Source organism: Pogona vitticeps, chromosome 3 (assembly GCF_051106095.1).
Source record: "Pogona vitticeps strain Pit_001003342236 chromosome 3, PviZW2.1, whole genome shotgun sequence".
NCBI classification, from domain to species: Eukaryota; Metazoa; Chordata; class Lepidosauria; order Squamata; family Agamidae; genus Pogona; species Pogona vitticeps.
The window spans coordinates 86,620,863-86,645,407 of NC_135785.1; the positions used below are offsets into that span (position 1 = coordinate 86,620,863).

Below are 24,545 nucleotides of genomic sequence, written 5' to 3' on the forward strand. Positions count from 1 at the left end.
TGGAAAAGATCAGTCTGCATCCGAATCTCAAAGAAGACAGTGCCAAAAATGCCCCAACTACTGTACAATTTCACTCATTTCACACACTAGCAAGGTTATACTCAAAATCCCACAAGGTAGGCTTCAGCAGTATGTGGATCGAGAACTCCCAGAAGTACAAGATGGATTTTGGAGGGGCAGAGGAACTAGACACCAAATTGCCAACATGTGCTGGATTACGGAGAAAGCCAGAGAATTCCAGAAAAACGTCTACTTCTGCTTCATTACGCAAAAGCTTTTGACAGTGTGGGCCACAGCAAACTATGGCAAGTCCTTAAAGAAATGGGAGTGCCTGACCACCTTATCTATCTCCTGAGAAACCTATACATGGGACAGGAAGCAACAGTTAGAAATGGATATGGAAACACTGATTGGTTCAAAATTGGGAAAGGAGTACGACAAGGCTGTATATTGTCCCCCAGCCTATTTAACTTATATGCGGAATACATCATGTGAAAGGCCGGATTGGAGGAATCCCAAACCGGAATCAAGATTGCCAGAAGAAATGTCAACAACCTCAGATATGCAGATGATGCCACTCTGATGGCAGAAAGTGATGAGGAATTAAAGCACCTTGTAATGAGGGTGAAATAGGAGAGTGCAAAAAACGGTCTGAAGCTCAACATCAAAAAAACTGAGATCATGGCCACTGGTCCCATCACCCCCTGGCAAATAGAAGGGGAAGATATGGAGGCAGTGACAGATTTTACTTTCCTGGGCTCCATGATCACTGCAGATGGAGACAACAGCCACAAAATTAAAAGACACCTGCTTCTTGGGAGGAAAGTGACAGCAAACCTAGACAGCATCTTAAAAAGCTGAGACATGACCTTGCCGACAAAGTTGCGCATAGTCAAAGCTATGTTTTTCCAGTAGTGATGTATGGAAGTGAGAACTTGACCATAAAGAAAACTGACCACCAAAGAATTGATGCTTTTGAATTGTGGTGCTGGAGGAGGCTCTTGAGAGTCCCCTGGACTGCAAGGAGAACAAACCTATCCATTCTAAAGGAAATCAACCCTGATTGTTCACTGGAAGGAGAGATCCTGAAGCTGAGGTTCCAATACTTTGGCCATCTCAGGAGAAGAGAAGACTCCTGGGAAAAGATCCTTATGTTGGGGAAGTGTGAAAGCAAGAGGAGAAGGGGACGACAGAGGATGAGATGGTTAGACATTGTCATTGAAGCTACGAATATGAATCTGACCAAACTCCGGGAGGCAGTGGAAGACAGAGGGCCTGGCATGCTCTGGTCCATGGGGTCACGAAGAGTCAGACAGAACTAAACAACTAAAGAACAACAACAAAGAGTCAATGGCACAACAGGAAAAATTAAAACAGGTTAAATACAGAGGAGCAGGATAAGTATAGGCAGACTTCCAGGAGGACAGTGTTGACTGGGATCTAGGAGTCAAGAGGGACAAAAAGTCAGTAAGAGTAGGAAGCAAACACAAGACACTGCGTTTTAAGCAGCAAATAATCTGTCATTTCCACCAGCTAAACCGATCTCTACTTAAAGCTGAGGACCTTCTCAGAAACATCTATTAGAAGCCATGGAGAGCTTTCCCAGCATGCCCCACTTAAAATTGGTTAGTCCAGTCTATAAAGCTCCTTGAATCTAGGAAACATTTTTCTTTGAGGAGGCTACTTATTCACTAGTTTTCCTAGGCCTTAGGCACATCTTTCACTGCTGACTAGCTGCTTTTGCATAAATATTCTAGCACCAGTGAGCTCATGTAATCCATGAGAGCTCATGTTGAAATAATTTTGTTACTCTTAGAGCTGCCACTGTACTGCCATTTCTGGTTTTGCTGGAGCTGGGTAGTAGGTTACTTCCCTTACTGCTTTTGCAGTTGAGACCGTTGCTGGAGGATCACTTCCATAGGTCCCATGTGACAGATGACCTGACATAGCTGCATATGAGATATTAGAGGCATCTAAACTAGCTTTGGAGTTAGGGGGCTCACATAGTCTTTGGACTTTGTGACACCTGAATCTTAATTTGAAGTGAAATCACTGCAGCTTGGGTTTAGATGCAGCATGGCACAGCATTCAGAAAACCCAGCTTCTAAAACCTCCAAAATAATATAGTGAAATATCCTCATGTAGAATGGAGTATACTCATAGGAACTAATAATAGGCAGATTAAAGCAATCTCTTTTGTTTTTATAAAGAACCTTGTGCCTGTCAAAGGCAGCTTTAGAAGTTTATTATTAGAAAGCAGCAGACATATGGTGCTGTATGTTATGCAAGTCTTACTGATTCCTAGATGTTACACCAGCTGTGAGGCCAAGTGTGAGACATGACTGAATCATTTTTACACTCTCTCCATGGGCCCTTGCTATAGACAGGAAAGGGAGCCCTAATCCCCTGAATCATGATACTTGATTCTTCATCAGTGGTTCACAGCTTTGATATAACAGATGTCTAGCATTAGAAAGGAAATATTGTCTGATACGATGACCTTGTAGGCTTGGAGGTTGTAACACGAACTGCCTGCATCATTTTTTCCCCTTATTTACCAGATCTCTATAACTAGAGCAGAATTCACAGCTGGAGTGTGTAGGAGGTTTCCTTAACTGGAGTGAGTTGGCAGTATCAATTCAAGTGTAGGGAAAATCATTGTAGTGCTAAGTATACACTTAGCTGGCATTCACAAATATAATATGGTGCCAAAAGGGTGACCTACCTGGAACAAATATTTGAGTGTTAAAGCAAATAAATTGGATTGTTTCATTCAGTTAAGAAAGGCTATAGAACAAGTCATTTTAAGATGAGTGGGGGACCAATAGCAGTAACAAGAAAATAAAATGTAATGTTTGAGCAGGTTTCAAAAGAGATCAAATTATTAATTGCTGTGTCAGGGGATAGTTGCTAGCACTCCAGTGAGCTGTTGACACTGGGTGTCTAGACACCTTCCTAGACACCCAGGAAACACCATTGGCTGCTGGATATGAGACAGGTGAAGGAGAGGCGCACCACACCCATGTGGGGGAGGAGCTTGCTGCCAAGGAGAAACACCTGCAGAAGGAGGTATCCTCACTATGTCTGGAAGCTATAAGGGAGCCCTTAGAGGAGGTGGGGGCAGTTGGTGGAAGAGAGGATGAGGTGCATGTGTATGCAAAACTGCTTGAAAAACGGCCCTGACAATTGTTTTGTGTTTGGGTGAGAAGTGGTTTATGAAAAAGGAAGTCAGAGCTGGTCCTATTATTACAGTGGTTCCCAATGTTGGGTAATCCAGGTGTTTTTGGACTCTAACTTCCAGAAACCCCAGACAGCTCCACTCCTATCTGGACAAGGGGAATCTGAAGACATTGGTGCATGCACTGGTGATCTCCAGATTGACTACTGTAACTGTCTCTACATGGGGCTTCCTTTCAGTCTGACTTGGAAACTACAGCAGGTCCAGAATGTGGCTGTCATACTGATGTTGAGCAAATTTGACCATGTCTTCTGAGTCCTGGCTTACTTGCACTGGTTACCTGTGATGTTCTGGATCAGGTAAAAGGTCTAGGTGCTTAAAGACAAAACCCTCAACAGTTTGTTGGAGCGCCTTTCCACGAGAACATTGACCCATACCACCAGATCATCCCAGGCTATGCTTCTTGGGTTGACAAAATGGAGACCAGGAAAACACCCACTAGTAATCAAGCCTTCTTGGTTGTGGCACTAGTCCTTTGGAATGGGCTTCTGGTTGAGCTGTATCTGCCTGCTCCCTCCCAACTGTTAAGAGGTAGCTTAAGATGCTGCCCTGAAGAGAGGCTTTCAGTGGCATCCTCGCATGGATTACCCAGTTTATGCTTCCTTCCAATTATGGTTTGATGTTCTTGGTTTGTTTGTCTTAGGATGTTTTGGCTTCATTTGATTTTTATTATTATATCCTTTTTATTGTTTATTTTTATTCTTATATTACTGTATGTCCTTTCATTTGACCGTTAACCACCCAAAGTAGTGCCTCATACTAAGCAGACAGTATAAAAGTTTAAGAAAGAAAGAAAGAAAATACAGTATTGCATACTCTTTCTAGGGTAAATAAATTAACTTCCTGTTTAATATTTGTGGAAATGGATATAGACATAAGACATAAGACATAAGAAATTTATTTGTCATTGCACTCACAAGTGGGTGCAACGAAATGAGGTGCTCTTCCCCAAGGTAGAACTGGACAACACCACTACAAAAAAAAGTTAAAATATACACAACACTCACCATACAGATATATATACCCCATTTCTCCCAGCAATTAAAATTCCACCAAAAACTTATGACCCCGCATTTAAACTCAATACTGCACTTGGGTAGAAGCTGTTCTTGAATCTGCTTGTCCTTGCTTTCAATACCCTGAATCTCCTTCTCGATGGCAATAGTTCAATATACTGTATGGATTTATAATCATAGCAAAGCTTGCTTTCTGAAAATAGATAGATAAGTTAAGAAATAAGAATCAGTGAAGAAACCATACACTGAAAGTCAAATTATCCACATTAGTCCTCACAGCAGATCACAATATCTGGCAATCTCATTTGCCAGCTACTTAACCAGGACTGGTTAGTACCTAATTCTCCAATGATTTTTAACAGAAGGATACTTATGTGGAATTTTACAATACTATTATAATGTGGTCCACTTGAGAACCTAAGAACGTATTACTATCTCTTACACAGTTTTGGAATTGGGATGTTGGCTCCAGCAAGAAGATAAAGCAGGGAGGAAATTTCAGAAGCATAGAAATCCTTCCAAAAAAAGCTTTTGATTTAGGAACTGGCTTTATTGTTTAAGAACTTCTTTGGCTGACTTTCTTTACATCAGTCTCCTCCTTCTCCTCCTTCTGAACTACTTTGAGTACTACTGAAATGTTTCTCTGTATGAGAGCATTCATCACTAAAAATATCTACCACTAGGCAGTGGGCCTCCTCTCAGAGTTGTCTGTCTTTGACAGCAGCTTACATATTATTTCCCTAGCTGTTCTATAGATTGATTCTAGATGGATTGCAAGTAGCTGGAGGAATTAACTTATCAACTTGAAAGCAAATATCCCTGATTATGGTTTTCACTGCACTTAATTGATTGTCTACTGATTGTTCATGTGGGATTCAATCTGCCCACTATATGGTGCACATTGACAGGATTTCTTATCGTCATTCTAAAAAGTCTTAATTAGTTTTCTGGTGGCATTATGTTCTGCTGGCCTATCTAGATGATCAATCCTTAATCAGTTATCTTAAATTACTGTTACATGGGACCCTCTGTGATTATTATCCTGTTCTGGTTAACTGATAGTTGAACAAGAGATTTAACTGTTGTTACTAGACACAATAAAAGAAATGTAGTAAATGTTGGAATGTAAAAACAGAGGATGGACAGATGTCATCTTCAAGCCTAGTTTGTGAGCCTTTGTGAAGTGCTTGGCTGGATGCTGTAAGATAGTAAGATAAGCAAAGTGAATGGTTTATCTGATCTCTATGGGAACTCCTAATGTTTTTGATTTCAGCTTGGGTTTTCTTCTTCTTCTTCTGTTTTTGCTACTTCAATGAAATGAAGGGGCAGGACTAGGATGGGGCACCTCACCCCCAAATTTGACTGTCTGTGTGTGCCTGTTTGCTCTTGTCACAAACTGTCTATGAGGACACAAAACACTGTCTGTATCACATTTATAACTCTTTCCTGCACATCTTCCACAATAGTCATATCCACTGATACCACCGCCCATCCCAAGAAAGGCAGTAGAATTAATCAATATGGTAACTGTTAGATAAGTGTATACCCCCTCCAAATAGCTGAGAAAAACCAACTCAGGAAATCAGTGGGGTGGCAGATCTCACAACCAATGACCCTTATGCCCACATCTCTCTGACAGAGGCAAGCAAAAAACAAAGAGACCAACAAACACTTCATGAAAGCTTTACCAGCTTCCTCTTTCCCTTGTGCCTATACACCCAATCATGCACATCCTGTTAATTATGCGTCCTGATTAATTTTTTTTTTCTCTAACCCTCATGCTTGTTACCATTACCTCTTCTGTTTCTGTGGATTCTTCTTCCAAGAACTAAGCATCTTAATTTTCTGCCTGTGCTTTCTGGAATTCTCTTCTGATTCCAGGTGTTTATTGTCCCATTTATATTTGCTGATCCCTGTTACTGGAGGGTCCTAAACAAGCAGGAGAATTTGCATATGTATATTCTGTGTACAGATCTTTGGGCAAGGAAAGCCCTTGTGCATAGCAGGTTTATGTAGATTTTGCTTCCTGGGACTAAAAGACAGGAGTGGTACTCGGGATCATTGGAGAGCTTCATTATGAAATGCTCTTGATTTAGTGACTGCTAGCAGTAACCACATAAGCAGTACAATTTAGAAGAGTAGTGCTTATGGAAGAGAACATGGCGATTTCTATGAGCATCACAGATGCAGAAATATGTGCTCTCATTATGCCTCACTGGAACCCTCTCTTTCAGTCCTCCATCTTGAAACCTTGAAAACTCAACTGCTGGTGTTCCTGGCACTTGAAATCCTGGGCAATGTAGTTTCCCAAATGCCTCTGTCCTCAGTACGGTCACCAGGCAGGAAACTTCACATCCCACTTTCCTGACCTGAGGTGCAGCTAATCCCTGGAATATAGTTTCCAGGATGTCGAATGTCTATACTTAGCACTCAGGTGTTCATAGACAACTACATCTCCCAGACTCCCAGGTGTGTGGAATCTACCATTACAAGGCTCAAGGCTCTGAGGAGAGAAGGAGGGAGGGAGATTTTCATATTAAATTATGAGCTTAACTATAAAGATTAACTCACCCATGGCATCACAACATTTTAAGCAATGTAAAAGAGACATTTCAGATCATTTACTGACAATTTACTTGATGTTAACTTAGAAAAGCAGAAATGTAAAGGGCACCAAGAAAAAAAAACTACCAAAGAATAGATTAAAATTATCTTGTCTTCATTGTTAAGGAATGAAATCTCTGAAGATTTTAGTGTTTGTGGAGAACTTGTTTTGCTACTGTTTCTTCCAAGCCATAGCAGAGGCAGTACCCCACCAAGAAGAAGAAGAAGAACATAGGATTGCTGTCATGTTTTGGGGTCTTCTCCCCCTCCCTTTCATTGCATTCTGATGGGAACATTTACTCTATAAGGGCTTTAGGTAAAGTTTTAATATTTTTCTTCAGTACCACATCTTTCACAGTGGGTGCTCCACGCTTGTCAATTTCAAAGTCGCTGGAACTGGGTTCTCATGGCAAAGCAAAGCAAAGCAAAGCGTGCTGCTTATATACCACCCCATAGCGCTTCATGCACTCTCTGGGCGGTTTACAAGTTAATTATGCAGGCTACACATTGCCCCCCACCCCCGCAAGCTGGGTACTCATTTTACCACCCTTGGAAGGATAGAAGGCTGAGTCAACCTTGAGCCGGCTCCCTGGGATTGAACCCCAGGTCTTCAGCATAGTTTTAGCTGCAGTACAGCAGTTTAACCACTGCGCCATGAGGCTCTCTGGCACATGAGATGCATACGTACAAAATGTTCCTATCAAGTCTCTGATGGAGAGGTTGTATTCCCATTACTTCCCAGTCCTAAAAAAAGGATCTTGGATTTAAGAAATGTAAACTGTTACATAGAGACCAAGAAATTTAGAATAGTGATGCTAGAAGCTAGTCTACTGCTTCTCCAAAAACAGAGAGACTGGTTTGAAGTGAGAGACCTGAAATATGCCTATATTACCATCCACTCAGACCATCAGTGTTTCTTCCTTGCTTTGGGCAATGAGATCTAAAAGAGCTCCCTTTTACTTTATTAACAATACGCAGAGTCTTCATCAAATGTATGGTCCCTGTCACTACATACCTCAGAATCCATAGTATAGCACTATTCCCATTGACAACTGGCTGGTCGCAGCAGATGCAAAGGACAAGGAAAAGAGACATGTCTCCTATATGCTCCATCTTCTGTTAGATCTCAGTCTTCAGATAAGCTTAGAAAAAGTAAAACTTGAATCCAAAAAAGGGTTGTTTACTACACTGGAGCCATATTAAACTCCGAGACTGCAAGAGGATACTTCCCTGCAGATAGAATTGACAGGTTTCTGACTTTAATAAAATAATTCTCATTGAATGCATCCATCATGGTGCATACAGCTCAAAAGCTGCTTGGACTGATGGCCTCAACTGCTGCAGTGATTCCTCTCAGTTGTATAAGAATGGGGTCCCTTCGGGCCGGGTATCTGCCCTCATTTTAACTGAGAGCAGCAAAAATAAATTGATGCTCCCCAAGCAACTGGCAGATCAGCTCAAAGGTGGATATCAGGGTGAAATTGGACATCTTGTTTGGCAGAACAGTCATTTCTTCTGTTCTGATGTGACATCCCACCAGCTGGTAAGTGAGCTTGTCGGTCACTCAACTGTGTGATTCACAGAGACCACGGAGAAGAAAAATAGGTTACTTACCTATAACTGTACTTCTTCGAATGTTCATCCATGAATTCACACAACCCACTCATACTCCCCTCAGTCTGCCACACAAGTGCACATTTCAAGCAGCACTGGGCTGGGGGAACTGAGGATTAGCTACAGAGTGGGGATCATGCACAATAGGGAGAATGTGAACTAACAATTTTTTTTCAAGCTCTAGAATATTCTGAAGGTTTTTAGGCAGGTGCAGAGGAAATGCAAATGTGTGAATTCACAGTTGAGCACTACAGTTATAGGTGAGTAACCTGTCCTTTTCTATGGTGATGTTCAGATCTTCCATTAATGAGGAGTTGATGGGCTATTTGGTTTGGTGAAATGTTTGTATGAATAGGGTCTGCAGTTGGGTCATTGCTAGGCTGATTTAATAATCTCTAAGACTTTTGACTGTTTCTTGACATGTTTATTTCTTCCATGAGTTTTATCCAATTATCTCTTTTAGTTTCTGAGGAAAAAGAAATTAATTGCTGCTCAGCCAGGATGGGTTATTTTGCTCAAGGGATTTAGTTCAGATTGTGAAAAATAATAATTCATTTGGGTAATTCTTTCTGATGTTAGCCTTGGAGGTAGTTGGTTCTGCTTCCTCTGAGTATGGACAGTCGGGATGATCTTTTCACTGCCTAGATAAACTGGTCATGGGCCCCTGGAACTGGACAAATATTTGATGTGATTCTATCCAATGTGGTTTGTTTGTTTGTTTGTTTGTTTGTTTGTTTGTTTGTTTGTTTGTTTGTTTGTTTGTTTGTTTACCGCCCATCTAGAACAGGTCTACTCTGGGAGGTTTCCATGTAATATAAAAAATAAACTACCAATGGTAACGTTGCTGCAATTTTGAGGAACAACAAACTCCCAAGCTTTGTGACAAAATAACCCATTAAAGCAGTCACAAGACTGTAGCAGTTACTGACAAGTGACAAACTTCCTTTGCTTCAAACAATTCACACTGGCTATGAATTGCCATCAGTTCAGAAGTCAATGCTTAGGTTTTTGTTGTTGTTGCATACCAAGTCACACAACTAATATGTGATGCGAAACACAAGTGTCAACTTCTTAACTGGTTGCAATTTGCTGCTGAAATTTGTACGATTAACATTATGCCAGCAGATGTAATTAATAGTGTTCTGGCTATATGTATTCAGTTTAGTATTGTTTTACTGTCAGTACTTTGATCTTGGTGCTTTTGTAATTGGCTTTTTTGGTAAATTGGTATGCCCTGATCAACACTGGTTAAATTTTTAAAACTGCACTGTATACTAAAAGCAGCAGTAGTTTAATACTCAGTCACTTGTTAATACCATTGCAAAGCTTTCTGCTAAATCTGGAACGAGCCATTTAGAATCCTAGTTGCTACTACAGTGGTGCCTCAAGTTACGAACGTCCATACTTACGACCATTTCGAGTTACAACCAGCTTAGCCCGCAAAATTTTTCGTCGACTTGCAGCCAGAGCTTCCAGTTACGAACAGAAAAAGGCAGGGGGAAAAGGCAGGAAATTCACATTTCCAACTGTAGGTGGCAGCGAGGCTGCTTCTTTCTAGCTCTTTCGCCCCACCAGTTAGAGAGTGTGCGATTGGAGAAGGCTGCCTAGTAAGATAAGGTGCTGTTTTCTGCTTTTAAAAAACAGTTCTGGGTGTTTTTGCAGCATGGTTTTGGGCTGGGGAGGTTATGTTTCTGTGTTGTGATGGGTCTTGGGGGTTTGGTTGCTTTTTGGGTTTGCCCCCCATTTCTGATGGGTCTTCCATGCTCCCCTTGCTTTTTCCTTTGTATCTCAATGTGAAACATTCTGTGCGAGTTTTATGTGGGTAACAAATTTATTTTAATTGGAGAACTTAGGCAGAGATCTAACTTTGCTTCTGGGTTCTGTTTGAACAAAAGCACAGAGACCACATGAATGATTAAGAATAGCTGTTTGACTGGGGAAAACAAATAATCCACAGTGGTCAATACCATAGGACAGACAGACAGACAGACAGACAGACAGACATATCCTCTCTCTCTCTCTCTCTCTCTCTCTCTCTCTCTCTGTGTGTGTGTGTGTGTGTGTGTGTTTATATATAGGAAATCCAGCAGTTTATATATATATACACTGCCATTAAACTCAGGTTGGCAATTTCATTAAGGAAGAACTGTGGTTTTGTAACCCCTCTGAGAGAAATAGCACATAAAACTTGCTGACTTCTGAGAAAATTATGCTCCCTGTTTTGTTCCTTGGTGTGTGAGATAAACATTTCATTTGAGCTTAATGAGGTCCAACTAAGTATTCCAGGAAACACTGGCTTTTTTAATGATTTGTACCATCCTTGAGCTTCTCTTATTAATGACAAGACTCCACGGGGCCCTATTATTTTTGGGTAGCTGCATGAAGGCATGGTAGCCATTATGGTAGAACTGGAATTTGAAGGAGGCAAATTCACATAGGGCTCTAGGTGAGAGACTCAGTACAGCAAAGAAGAGACCCCAAGTAATTTAAGAGAGCAACAGTTGTTAAAGGTTGCTAGTAGTTAAATTGTTGATCCCATTTTTGAAAGAGCAATAGAGCAGCACAATGTTCACCACATGCACTGATTCATCTTATTTTACAGCCTTTTATCCCCTTGTGCTAAAAAACCCTCACCCACAAATCCTATATCTCTTGAGCCTGCACTTGTAAATCCTAGTTGTGTTTATAAAATATTTGATTATGGTAAGGTATGGTTTGGGACGTGGTGGCGCTGCGGGCTAAACCACAGAAGCCTGTGCTGCAGGGTCAGAAGACCAGCAGTCATAAGATCAAATCCACGTGACGGAGTGAGTGCCCGTCGCTTGTCCCAGCTCCCGCCAACCTAGCGGTTCGAAAGCATGCAAATGCGAGTAGATAAATAGGGACCACCTTGGTGGGAAGGTAACAGTGTTCCGTGTCTAAGTCGCACTGGCCATGTGACCACGGAAGATTGTCTTTGGACAAAACGCTGGCTCTATGGCCTGGAAATGGGGATGAGCACCGCCCCCTAGAGTCGAACACGACTAGACAAAAATTGTCAAGGGGAACCTTTACCTTTACCTTATAGTTTGGGAAGAGACCTTAAAAAAAAGAACTAACTGATAAATGAATTATTGTGGCATTCAGCATGTCTAATGTACATGAAATTCAGTGTCGTTTATAAGATTAGCAAAATAAAAGTAATGTACAGTATTTGGTACAGTATATTATTTTCATGCCACATAGCATCACTTATGGAATAGTTTGAAACATGTGTGGAGTAGTATGGGGTACAGGGGAACAGCAAAACACTGTAATTCTATATGTAGTCTGCCATATTGAGGACCTCGTCTCAGGTTATTGCAAGAATGTAATTCAGAAAAAGTTAGCCAAAATGATTAAGAGTATGGCATTGAAAGGATTGGGGTAACATGTCTCTTAGAAAGGAAATGAGGAAAAGGAGAAGAGCAGCAAAAATATACCAAGTGAGGACCAAAGAGTGATTTATATGCAGGAGAGGAAAGTATTTTTACTCTGAGTAATGAAACAATAGAACTGGTTGCCTCGAGATAGTATTATTGCTAAGAAATTAGTGTACACATTTTAAAAGCTAATAGCGATTGTACTTTTAAGCTAGTGGTTTATTATGCTAATATTCTACTTTGAAATATTGTTGAATTGTGCAAAACAGGAAAAGGAACACTGGGGGAGGGGAGAGAAAGAAATTTTATACCAGTTCCTGGAATAAGATTTTATAATGACTATAAAATATTATGATGTATATCTTAAACTAAGGCCTTCACAAAATCCTTCTCCTATTAATGAAGAATTTACATTTCCAAACTGAGGTTTTTTTTAAAAAAATTGCACTTATAAGCATGTATTATTAAGCAAGTGAATAAATGTCATGTCATTTTTTCTCCCTAATGTTAAAATGAAAAATCTCACTCTGTAATCCTGTACAAGCATTCACCCTGTTTGGAAAGGCTATCTAAAAGTGGGAAGAAGATGTGGTGACACTCAGGCACAATGACCAATATATACCTGTCTATTCTTCCCCTAATCTCTGTTGAGCTGGAAGACTTGAAGAAGGAACTTTAGTGTGTTAGGGAACTCTGCTTTTTTTAGGTCAACAGCAAATTAAGGTCTTCTTCAGATCTTTCCTCTCAATAGAGGAAGGTTGGAGAATGAGCAGGTAGAGGTATTAGGTGTGGGGCTTGTTGCAAAAGTAGCATGTGCACACCTAGTCTTAGTCCTCACTCGAGGGCTCAGCTAAACTCCTATATATGGCTTTAAACCTACCTCTCTCTGTGTTCTTTTTGGACAAAGAATCTTTATTACTTCTCATTATAGTATTAACAGTGAAAGACCACAGTCCTTGAGACCCAAATACAGTACATACACAGAGGTCATACACCAAGGATTTACTTCCAGGTAACTACTGTGTTTCCCCAAAAATAAGACAGGGTCTTATATTAATTTTTGCTTTTAAGAAACCCAACAACAACACCATATGCATTAGAGCTTATTTTCAGGTGATTGTTTTTCCTGTACAACATTTATTCAAATACAGTCATGTCATTATCTTCTGGTTGCTGCACAGTGGTGGTGGGGTGGGCTTTCACCTAACTAGGGCTTATTTTTTGGGTAGGGCTTATATTACGAGCATCCTGAAAAATCATACTAGGACTTTTTTTCAGGTTAGGTCTTATTTTTGGGGAAACAGGGTAGGTGTAGCATTGCAGACTATATTATTATGTTTATAGGTTTATTTTTAATGAAAATGTTTTTTTCCTGTCAAGGTTTGTAATCTTGCAATCATTGGTAGACAGAATTTAATATGCAATAAATGTGTGATGGAGGCCTCACGTCACGCCTGTCACTCATAGTGGGAGCTCATTTGCATAGCCTATGAGAGGACAGGAGGGGTGGAGGCAGAGAGTCAGTTAGGCAGTTGGAGAGAATGAGTGTTGAAGTTAGGGAGAGAGAAGAAAAAGAAGGAGAGTGAGAGAAATTGAATAGTCAAGATAGATATATAGTTAGAGAACTAGAGAGAATTGATATTAATAAATTGGTTGAATAAATCAATAAAACAAATGAAGAATTGAGAGTGTAACCAAAGATAAGACGTTTTAATGAGTGATTCTATACAATGATTAGAAAGAACATCTGTAATTCAAATTCAGTCTAAATAAACAAGTTATGTTGGCAGCAAGTGTCTGATTCAAGTATTGGGCAAGGGTGGATAAGGGATATCCACTGGTGGCAACGAATGAAAGAGAAAAGCGTCTCCAGAGTGAACTTTGGTTTGGGGAAAACAAATTGGGAACACTGGATGGGATGTCACAAAATGTATCATATAAATACATTCATAGCATTTCTTTTTTAAGCCACTCTCAGAGCTACTTGTAAATATACACCAAATACTCTGTTAAATATTAATGAATTTAGGGACCTCCTTATCCAGTTGAATATGTTTTCCTGCATCTATTGCTCCAGATTAATTTGAGATATAACTTATCTGTTCTATAGTGCAAAAGAGGCATTTTACCCAGTTGCTCCAAATAATAAGCCTTTACCTTGTTTAAAGGACTGAGACCACGCCTAGGGGTCAGGAAGTGAAAGCAACCAAGTAGTTATGGGAGTGTGCTGATTTGCAACTGCTGAGAAATAGTGGTTGTGTTTCCTGGGGTTCATTTTCAACAGGAATTTTGACACATTCAATGTGCTCCTTGTTTTAAAATGTTATTTTTCTCCTTTTTAAAATGTTGTTGTTAAATTTGTTAAAAGCCTCTGAATTGTTGGGAAGTTTTAAATTGAAAGTAGCACTACTGGGGTCCTATTTTGCTGAAAGCCAAATCAGAAATTACTTGGAGCCTTGAAAACGTCTTTATTGGAGCTGCAGTAGGGTGTGTGTGTGTAATAATTTCCCTCCAATTTTGAGTTGGATGGGTTGGTAAATTAAGTGTCCAAATTGGGTTTGGCTTATTAATAAATGCAGACTGTTTCCTAATTTTCAGTGCAAGCCAGAGAAAGCTCACCCATCCTTAAAGGCCATTGCTAATTAGAAAAGCATACAAGAGTGTTATTTCCACAAGCATCATTCGAAGGATTGTTAAGAGTTGGTCTGTTTTTTAAAGTAATGACACTGGGTAAATTTGCACAACATATAAAGCCAGGGATTGTATATAAGCCCAGCTTGTATTCAAGCTTGAAACAGGCATGCCTAAACCAAAGTGATTTTTTATAATTTTATACAAATGTGGGTTGGCGTTTTCTGTTTTGCTTCTTTTCCACCACACCAAGAACAAAATCTAGACTCTTGCTCTGTTTTCTTAGGACAGAAGGCAGAAACAAATCAGAGAAAAGTAGTTCCTTGTATTTGTGCAACACAGTAAACAAACCACGCAATAACAATCATACAGCATGCACTAGAAGAGTGCTCATAAATGAAAAACCCAAGATCCCAACCGATCTCTGGCTTCTTATGATTTGTAAATAAGGGCACTGGGTAAACTATAGTCTGAAATTTGGCTGTTATCATCTTTTTATTCTCTCCTACTTGAGGCTGGACATCATCATGGCTGTTTTTACTTTGGATGTGGCAGCTCAAAACAATGGTGTTTGGTTGCATCCAAATCAGTTTCCCAGGTTCTTCAGCAAATAAGTTCTTCTTGCATTTGCTATACTCTTTGTTCCTCATTATTTGACTGAAGTATTTAGCCTTCTGCATTTTACGTGTCTATATGATTTCTTGATCTCTGTTCATCTCCTTTAGTACATCTCCCTTTGTCATCCTCTTGATCCAAGAAATTCTTTGCATTGAGTAATAAATCCACATTTCAAATGCTTCTTTTTATTGCAGCTTTTGCTAAAACACACAATTCTCAAAGTCAGTTTGAAGTTTTAGTTGCACATTGGGTACAATCTCAGGAAAACTGCTCTTTTCCAATGTTTGTTGTGTAACTATGATCCTACTCTTCATTCTGTCAAATCTGGGGGTTCTTACATTTGTCAACATGCTCCACAATTTTATTTGGGATCTTTAACTTCATTTTTTCAGCTGCTTGTTTTTAGTTGACTACCATGAACATGATCATCTTAACATTAATTTTTAGAGCACACATTAGCTGGAATCCTCTTTCGGTAATTTATGCTGCACAAATATGATGGTTTCAACAACACACTACAGGAATATTTTATTTAAAGTGATTGCAAGCATTATCTCTTGCCCTTTGCAGTTCTGAGGTTCCCTAGGGTTCCCTTTTGGGAGACTTGCCATGGTGGGGGAGCCATATTACTTCTGTGGTCCCAATCCCTTTGGTGGCAATTTGGTAGTTATTTGAGGTTATTAAAGCCTTCTTCCCTGTTCTATTGTCCAAAAAAATCTGATTTTTTAATGGCTTCCAAAGGCTTTCCTAAGGCAGAAGAGGTTTCATAAAGAGCCTTGGAATCTGAATGTGGAGAAATAAGAAGCTTTCCGTTAATTTAAATCAAATATTCTGGTTGCATTATGATGACATCATCCTATTTTCATTGTGTAAAATTGCACAATAGGATTTTAGCCACTATTTGCTCCATTGTCTTTGATGACTTTATTGAATAAGCTTTTCAGATGAGCTAAATTGTCAGCTAGTAATACTGCATTGTCTGCCTGCTGGACGTTGTTGATAACTTCACCATTGAAAATGGTGCCATTGTTTGCATCAATGCAGAGATGAAAGTATACATTTTTATTGTATTTCTTTTGTGCTTTGTCATCTGATCATAGCCTTCATTACAGCTTTTCGCTGTGAGTTCAACTTGCCAATTCTGTGAACACCATCAGTGTGCTGTGCTGAACCTGCTTGTAGTCAATAAACCAAGCACAGGTATCGATGTTCATATCACAGTATTTCTCCCTCAGTACATGCAGGCAGAATAATGCTTCTCCAGTTCCAAATCTTCCTCAGAACCCAAATTGTGTGCCACATACCTCTTCTTAAGACTTTATTTTAATTCTGCCACATGAAAACTATAAACATGTGAAGTGACTCACTAATCTCATCGTTCAGTAATCACTACATGCTTTGGCCTTTTTCTTTTGGCAGGTCAGTCTCAGTCAAGCTTCAGGAATGATTGTTGTTCTGTAGATTTGATTTAAAAGATTCACTGAAGCATCTAAGTTGTCATTTTCTATTAGCCTTAATGCCTGCATGAAGTCCAAGAGCTTTGCTGTTGTTGTTTTTTTAGCCATATTGCCTTTCATATTTCTGTATTTCTAGTACGATACTGACGTCTGATCCAATAATTTGTGTTGGTTTTTAAAATTCTCAAACAGTTCTTCAGTGAAAGTACTCCACGCCATGATTTTACCTTTGTCATCAAGGACCAGAGATTTGTTACTACTAGCCATGAGTAGTGGGCATTATTGTTTTTAAAATACACTTGTTAACTGCCCAATCTTTTTTTACACAGTAAAGGAGGTGTGGATCTTCTCTAGGTTTTCTATTTGTGGAAATTGCTTCGCCCTCCATTTTTCTTCATCTTTTCCTAGTTTTGTTTCAAGTGTTCTCTGTATATTTGACGTTGTCTTTGTTTTTTAATGTTTATCTCATTAACTCTAATATTTATTCTATCATCCACTTCTTTTTTTCATTTATACATCTACTTTGTTGGTGGCATTCCTACTTACTAATACCTGTGTTAATCTTTAGCAAGTAGCATTTATGGTATATATGAGTACTTTGAGCAATTTTTTTCATGCCTTTATGAACCCTTCCTTAACAGTAGTATATATAGTTGGGTCAATTAGTTGTTTAATTCCTATGCTTTCTCTGACTTACTTGTACTTTCCTCAATTTGAGACAAATTACAGAGTGGCAGGATTATAAACTAATTTTATATCAGCTCCAGAATAAGGTTTTACTGAGTTAGCAGTTCAAGGGTACCTCTGATTAATTAAAATATATGCCCTTTGCTTCCTAACAATATTGTTCTGTCTTCTGGGGATTTCCATGTACACTGGCTCATTGGTGGTCATATGAACATGTTATCAGTGATGACAAGTTATTCTTCACAAAACTGTATCATTCTTTCTGCATATTCGTTCTGTATTCTTGGTCCATATTTTTTTAAAAAAAGGCTTAACTGAGATGTTTTCTTCTTTTTATTTGCTTTATTCCTCCATGTCTTTAGATTCTTGAATTCCGTAAGATCCTAGACCTTCTTTAACTCAGATGCATATCTAATGTTTATTTTATAAAATTGCTAAGCTGCAAGCTGGATTCCTTTTATTCTTGACCTTTTTTAAAAATTTTCTGCAGACACACTATGAAAATGGAGAGTACATTATCAGACAAGGTGCTCGAGGGGACACATTCTTCATAATCAGCAAAGGCAAGGTAAGTTCTTGTGGCACTCAATTTAAAGCAGATATCAAAAGCAATAAATGTATATTATGGGGATGCCTGCTATTATGTTTTCTCGTGCTATGCCAGGAGGAATGCAGTATTTCACATTTAATTAGATGCGATTTCATGTTGGTGATGAAAACTGTGCTTTTCAGTTTTGTATTTTAACCCACTTGTTGCTCTTATACTGTGAAATGTAATATCATTCATTTGGAAGGATAATGTAACTGTGTAATGGTTAAAATCAATATATATGTTCCAATAACAATTTCTGTGAATGATCCCTAGAACTGTACAAAAACACAAGCTCTTTATTATGATAGAGCAATATATGTCCAGGAGATCTGTTTGGTTAACCAAGGTTTTTATTTACTTGGGTCTTATATTACAAGCTTCTTCTGAAATACAACATATTAAGAGCTTGGATATACAGTGGACCCTTGACTTACAGACGGCTTGACTTACAGACTTTTTGAGTTACAGACTTCTCTGGCCGCAAAATTTAGGTTTGACTTGCAGACTGAGATTTGACTTACAGACCAGAAAAAAACCAAAATAGAACAAAAACGGCCTGTTACAGGATTAATCGGTTTTCAATGCACTGTAGGTCAATGGAGACTTGACTTACAGACTTTTTGACTTGAGAACCGCCTTCCAATACGGATTAAGTTCTCAAGTCAAGACCCCACTGTACCTAAATATGTACTGGCTGAAATCTTGTTGCTGTGTTACGCAAAAGGTATAACATTCAGTTGTTCCTGGCTGGCAAATAATGTATTCCTGCTGTGATTCTTAACAGTGCTCCAAGTCAACAGGTGTCCAACCCTGATAATTCCCATGGTGACGTGTTAATTGCCAGCTAGAAACAACTGAATCGTATCCTCTTTGCTTCCACATGCGTAACAAAGCATCAGGATTTCAGTTATTGTGACTAAATCACAGTTACAGATCAAAGATGCTGATGAAATTGTCAAAGTTCATACTCAGATCTGAGCAGCCAGAACTAGCTCCAAGATAAATAGCTGATCAAATTATCTTATTTCTGGGTCTGTCTTAATCTAGATTGGGGGATTATTACTATTACTAATGCCAAATCATGTTAACTACAGAAGCACCTACCTTGCAATGGTTGTGGAGTTCTCTATATACATAATATAATGGCCCTAGTACTAATTTTATAAGGGTGGGTGGATATACATTATCATTCATGGAGAACCTATGAGGGAGTGTCTCTTCTTCTTCACATTTGGCACTACAAAATCCTTTCTCCACTTCCACGGGAAACAATGGAGCCATTAATTGCTATGGAAATAGGAAAAGAACTCCCAAACTGGTGTTAGTTTTTTGAGCTCAGATTGGTTTGGGAAAGAGGGGAAATGAATGTGTGGTAAGAAGGAAGGTAATATCCAGGTTAATCCAACAGGAGCTGTTGATACACAAAAATAGACAGCACTTTTTGTTTTATACCCGAAAGCGTCCTCACTGAAAACAAATAAGTGACTGGGTATTTGTAGTGCTTTTAGCCAACCAGTTCCAAGATATGATGAGTGGGATAAAGTAGAAACATGAGACTGTACCAGTTCTGTTTATATGTAGCTAGTCATCTGTAAGGAGTGGACCTGATTGGGAATGCCACATTCTACATCAAAAGATAATTCTAGAAAATTCAGTGGCATATTTATCTAGTTATTTAACTCCTCTGTGTTCCAGTGATTATAATTTTTCAACCATTGTTACTTAGCATATAACAGAGACCTTCCCAGCTCATGGCTCTTGATCTTACTGAGTGCACCATTTCAGAGCCAGCATATTACACCCTTTCTTTAACTTCGCTTTTTTTTTCTTGCTTCTCATCAGGTAAATGTTACTCGTGAAGATTCAGCTGGCGAAGAGCCCATCTTTCTCCGCACCTTAGGAAAAGGAGATTGGTTTGGAGAAAAAGCACTCCAGGGGTAAGTATTGAAATTTATCTGTACACATTATTTAGATTGCTTCAAATAATAATTTAGCTAATTTTGTCTGGAGCATTAAAAATTACTTATTGACATCAAGACCACATTATAATGAAATCCGTGTTGAAATTGTTATAAGATGTAGACCTTTTCTGCATGGATTTACATACTTTTCATTAAATGTGAAATCTGATTGTATAGAAGTTCTTTCTTTCTTTCTTTCTTTCTTTCTTTCTTTCCTTCCCTCCCTCCCTCCCTCCTTCCCTCCCTCCTTCCTTCCTTCCTTCCTTCCTTCCTTCCTTCCTTCCTTCCTTCCTTCCTTCCTTCCTTTGTATCAAAGAGCATTGTGCAATTTATAAGTATGAATGGATATTAAATATAGGTAAAATTTAAAAAGAAATTAAAATATTAAGGTAATCAGATTATTTTTAATAATCTTCAATTGCGTTATCTCGGCCATTTGCTAGAAGCAGGCGACTTCAATATTAGCAGAAGCAGGCTACTTCAATAGCATTATCTCAGCCATTTGCAAGAACTTCTTTTTTTTACACGTAGTGAGGCATTGATCAAATTTCTCCACAGTCATAGAAAATTTGTCCTGTACCCAAGTAGCCCCATTTTACTTGATTATTCTTTGATCTTCCTACTTCGCTTCAAAGTCTATTAAGTGACTTCCAGATGGTCCAGCCAGAGTCTTGTCCTGGTGGGAGACACTCTTCGGCATTCATCCATTTGGCAAGGTGTGTTGTTTTTGTTCTCCATAGGTTTAGCCTAGCCTCTTCTGGTTTAATATTTAGCGCTTGAGATGTGTGCAAAATATATAAGTCCTCAAAACGATACATCAAAAGGATTTATCTCATGATAACGTATAGTCTTTTATTTTATTTTATTTTCTCTTCTCTCTGCACTGGTCTTTTCTGAAGCCTTGTAAGAGGTGAAGTGAAAAATGCTTAAAATAGAGATGTGTGTGTGCGCGTCAGTATGTTTATACAAAAGCAACTTTTCAGATTATGAACAATTGCTTTATACTGAAGTAGTGAACACTGTGCGGCTGGTTCAAGAACATGCATTTCTGGCCATTGCTGCAAGATGAATTATGGAAGATGGGAATTCTCATCTTTATTTGTCAACGCCAAGAGATCCTCCTAGATATATAAAAAAGAAATGCCTTGCTCAGCCCTAAACAAACTTATGATTGGTGATTTGATAGGAACCCCTAGTGTGGGCTGCTGATTTCAGTTAGGTGACTTTACCCAGTCATGTAGTACATGCATGTGGAAAGTCTCCCACTTGCATCCCAACACTTCTGAGTAATTAGAATTGCCCTTCTTGCTGGCTTCACAGTGGCGGCCCCATCTGGCAAAATGTTTCACTGGCATCCTCCTGACCCTAACATTGTAGAATGATCTTCCCTCTAATCCTATTACTCTGTGTTCATCCCTCCACAAAACTATATTCACTAAATTAGTATACTAATTGGGGACATTGTAGAAGGATAAAAACAAACATTGATTCCTTTTAGTGAAAGACCAGGTATTTAGGATGGAAGGAAGAATCATCGCATGCAGTTTGTGTTGGTATTTATTATTCCGCAATGCCAGTTCTCATTAATTTCATTTCTCCTTTGTTTTCTCAGTCATAATTCTTGTTTTCTGGTTAAGTTGAAGGAATTTCATTGACAAAGGTGAAAAGGCAATTTGCGTACATTAAAATATGCTTAGAATTTCTTTTTTAAAGTAGTGTGAAAGAGTAAGATTGTACCCAGCTTTCTCAGAAATCTGTCAAGTGCTACCTCTAGTTGGCAGAATGCTTGCATGAATGGGTATATTCCAATCAGAAAGATTTCAAACAAAACAGGATAAAGACTATCAACTACATAATCAATAACAATATATCTGTCTGAATTTGATTTTTACCTCTCACTCACTGTTTATATTTCTTTATGATATGTGAAACTATTACTAGAAGAGAATGTATAGAATTACTATAAAATATTGATTTGTAATGTATCAGTTCAAGTCCACCCTCTCTGAGGGTACCCCTATCCCAGCTGCCCCTTACATCACTATACCTTTCTAAGGGAAAAAAAAATTAAGGGAAAGATTTCAAACACAGAAAAATGCAGACAATAGGTAAAATCCTTTTGTATAGCTCTGTGTCTTATGCCAAGCCATTAAACTGACATGAAACATGAGATAAGGAATCCAAGCATGGGATCATTAATTAGCAGCAATTGGCTGCTGCAAGCTGTACCATTTTATTCTGCCAGTGTAACTACACAACAGGATTCTCACCAGTGGTAATCACTGTCCTTATTGTGAAAGCTTTGTAAATATGGTCAGTCAAACATACTTACAAAGTGCTATGCAGATCTTTGTGCTCAGTATACAGAGATCTGTGACAATGCCAGGTGTGTGACAGCATTCAAAGGCATGGTGTGCACATGTATGCATATGTGCAAACAGCCTTGTGTGTGTTCAGGTGAATGTCTGAATAGGGTTTGTCTGTTTGTTGTAGAAACAAGACGTGTTTGTGGCAACTTAAACCTTTACTACAGCATAAGCTTTCCAGACAGTGTGAACTTGATCAGATGCAGCATCACGGGTTACCTCAAGTTTACAGATTTATATGTGCTTGGGTACATAGGAATTGTAGATAATGGGATCAAAAGGACTTCAAACATAGAAAGTACAGACAGCAATAACTACCTTAGTCATTGGCCATTAATTTTTAAAAAAAAAAAACCGTTCTGGTGGGTAAAAAAGATATTCTTGGACTGATGACCTGATTGACACATGTAGAAAGACTTTGTCCTTTTTTAGGCCACAGGAGACAGTACAACCTGTTTGGTGAACTATTGTTCAGTCAGTTCAGAACAAGCTATGGACATTGTTTCGGTGACAGTGCAAAAGGGCCACCCCTCTGGAAAATGTCTACTGCTGAATTAGAATTAAAATATGCCGAAAAGAAAAGTTGGAGAGGGTTTCTGTCTGAATTGTGCTCAATGATGTGGTGGTCACTTGGTACGGTAATGAATAGATTTCTATAAAAAACTGTGGAAATGATACAGCTGAATGTAAGTACTTTAGAGACATATGGTGCTACAACCTTGCACTTCGTCATCGTTTAGTCATTTGCACTTAGCTACTGCATTTTATACAATGAAAATAATTCATTTTGAAAAATGTTGCCTCAACTGCATTAGAGTGTAGTTTTATGAACTAGACATTTCAATAGGTGAACATGAATATATTGTTACTTCTCATATGAAGTAATTATGTTTGTATGATGGAAATATATTGTTGATATGCTGTAAAAACAAGCTATCTCATACTTTTGTTCTTAATCAGATCCGAGCACAAATAGCAGAAAAAAATCCCGAATTGTATTGATTTTTCTATTACAAATACAGTTCACATTCATTTTTTGTAGATAACCTTATAACTCACTCAGTTATTATAACTACAACCATATTGAATTAGATGAACTCTGAACAATAATGCACTGCAGGAATTATGCAAAAGAGGTGCCTGTTTTGCTACATATTTAATAGATATGAGAATGATTATGAGAATTTATGAGGACTTTACCAGCATCAGTGTCTCATGCATAAAACAAAAGTCTTCTTTCATACTACAAAGACAGTTGGCTGGAGTGAAGCTGTGTTATAATGACTTGATTCTACAATTTTATCTCATCTCTTGCAATTACAGTGAGAATAAATTCATTAGAGATCAGCCAAAGTCTTGACCTCACAATTTTTACAGCAAATTTTGCACTTTTGCAGAAGCCACAGATTCCCTCAAGAATAATTTCATACATGTTAATTCACCCTTTTCTCATGCCTGCTTGCATCATAGAAATAATGCTTTTTTTTCTTTCATCTTCCTCCATGGCAATGTGTTCATACCAGCAATCAATGTTGTTCATGAAATATCACTGAGGGCAAACAAAGCCAATTGCTTTTCTTTCACTCCAAATGGCTAGTATTACTGGGTTTCCTTGGCAACCTGGACCTTTGCCTCTTGTAATAACAAGTTCAGGTGCTGAGTAAGCAAACCTCAAACCACTTTTCAGTAGATGGCAACCAAGAAAGCCGAAGTTCAGTACCTGATCTTAAGGTTTGAGAACCTGTAAAGTTGAGAGCTCAGCTCTAGATATCTTGAAGTTGTTTTGGTCAGATTATCAAAAGCAATCAAAACTGCAGCATGTGATGTTCTAACAGGGTTGTTGTTGATGGTGGTTCATCTACCCAAACAGTCACTTGATGCAGAAGTGTGGGTTGCATGCATTTCAAAAGGTCCCTTTCAGGATTGCTTGCAGCCTTCCAATACATGCAATCACAGGCTATGTATGAACTGCTAGATAGTTCAGTGGTTTAGGCAGAGGTTGGGAGTTTGATTCCCCATTGTGCCTCCTTGACAGGACTCGATGATCCGCATGGTCCATCATCATCAGCATCATCATTGTAATACTTGGTGAACTCTCAGTCTTAAGGGAGTGGAGAATTGTTTAACAGAGACGTTATTACCAGTAAACAGCATTCTAAAAACATTTTTGACAGAGGCAACTGTGGAAGGAGCACATGCATACCCATCACCTGTGACTCTTTTATACCACCTTAATGCTTTAAAAAACATTGTCTCCATCCTTTTCATGACATGAAGCCATTGTATGGGTGATGATTTTGCCTGTTGGATGAGCATTTACTATTTGATTGATCATTTGAAATATTAGCTTTCTGTCTGTC

At 38.8% G+C, this 24,545-nt stretch overlaps 1 protein-coding gene across 3 annotated transcripts in view; it reads left to right on the top strand.

Moving 5' to 3' along the window:
• Positions 1-24,545, top strand: part of PRKG1 (protein kinase cGMP-dependent 1) — an 833,788-nt gene that overhangs the window by 635,626 nt on the left and 173,617 nt on the right. For 2 of the 3 annotated variants that reach the window (XM_072995266.2, XM_072995265.2), the window contains exons 6-7: positions 17,757-17,834; positions 19,701-19,795. In XM_072995266.2, coding sequence (XP_072851367.1) covers positions 17,757-17,834; positions 19,701-19,795 — 173 coding nt within the window. Of the gene's footprint in view, positions 1-17,756; positions 17,835-19,700; positions 19,800-24,545 lie in introns of those variants that run through there. The other variant, XM_072995267.2, reaches the window with a different exon arrangement.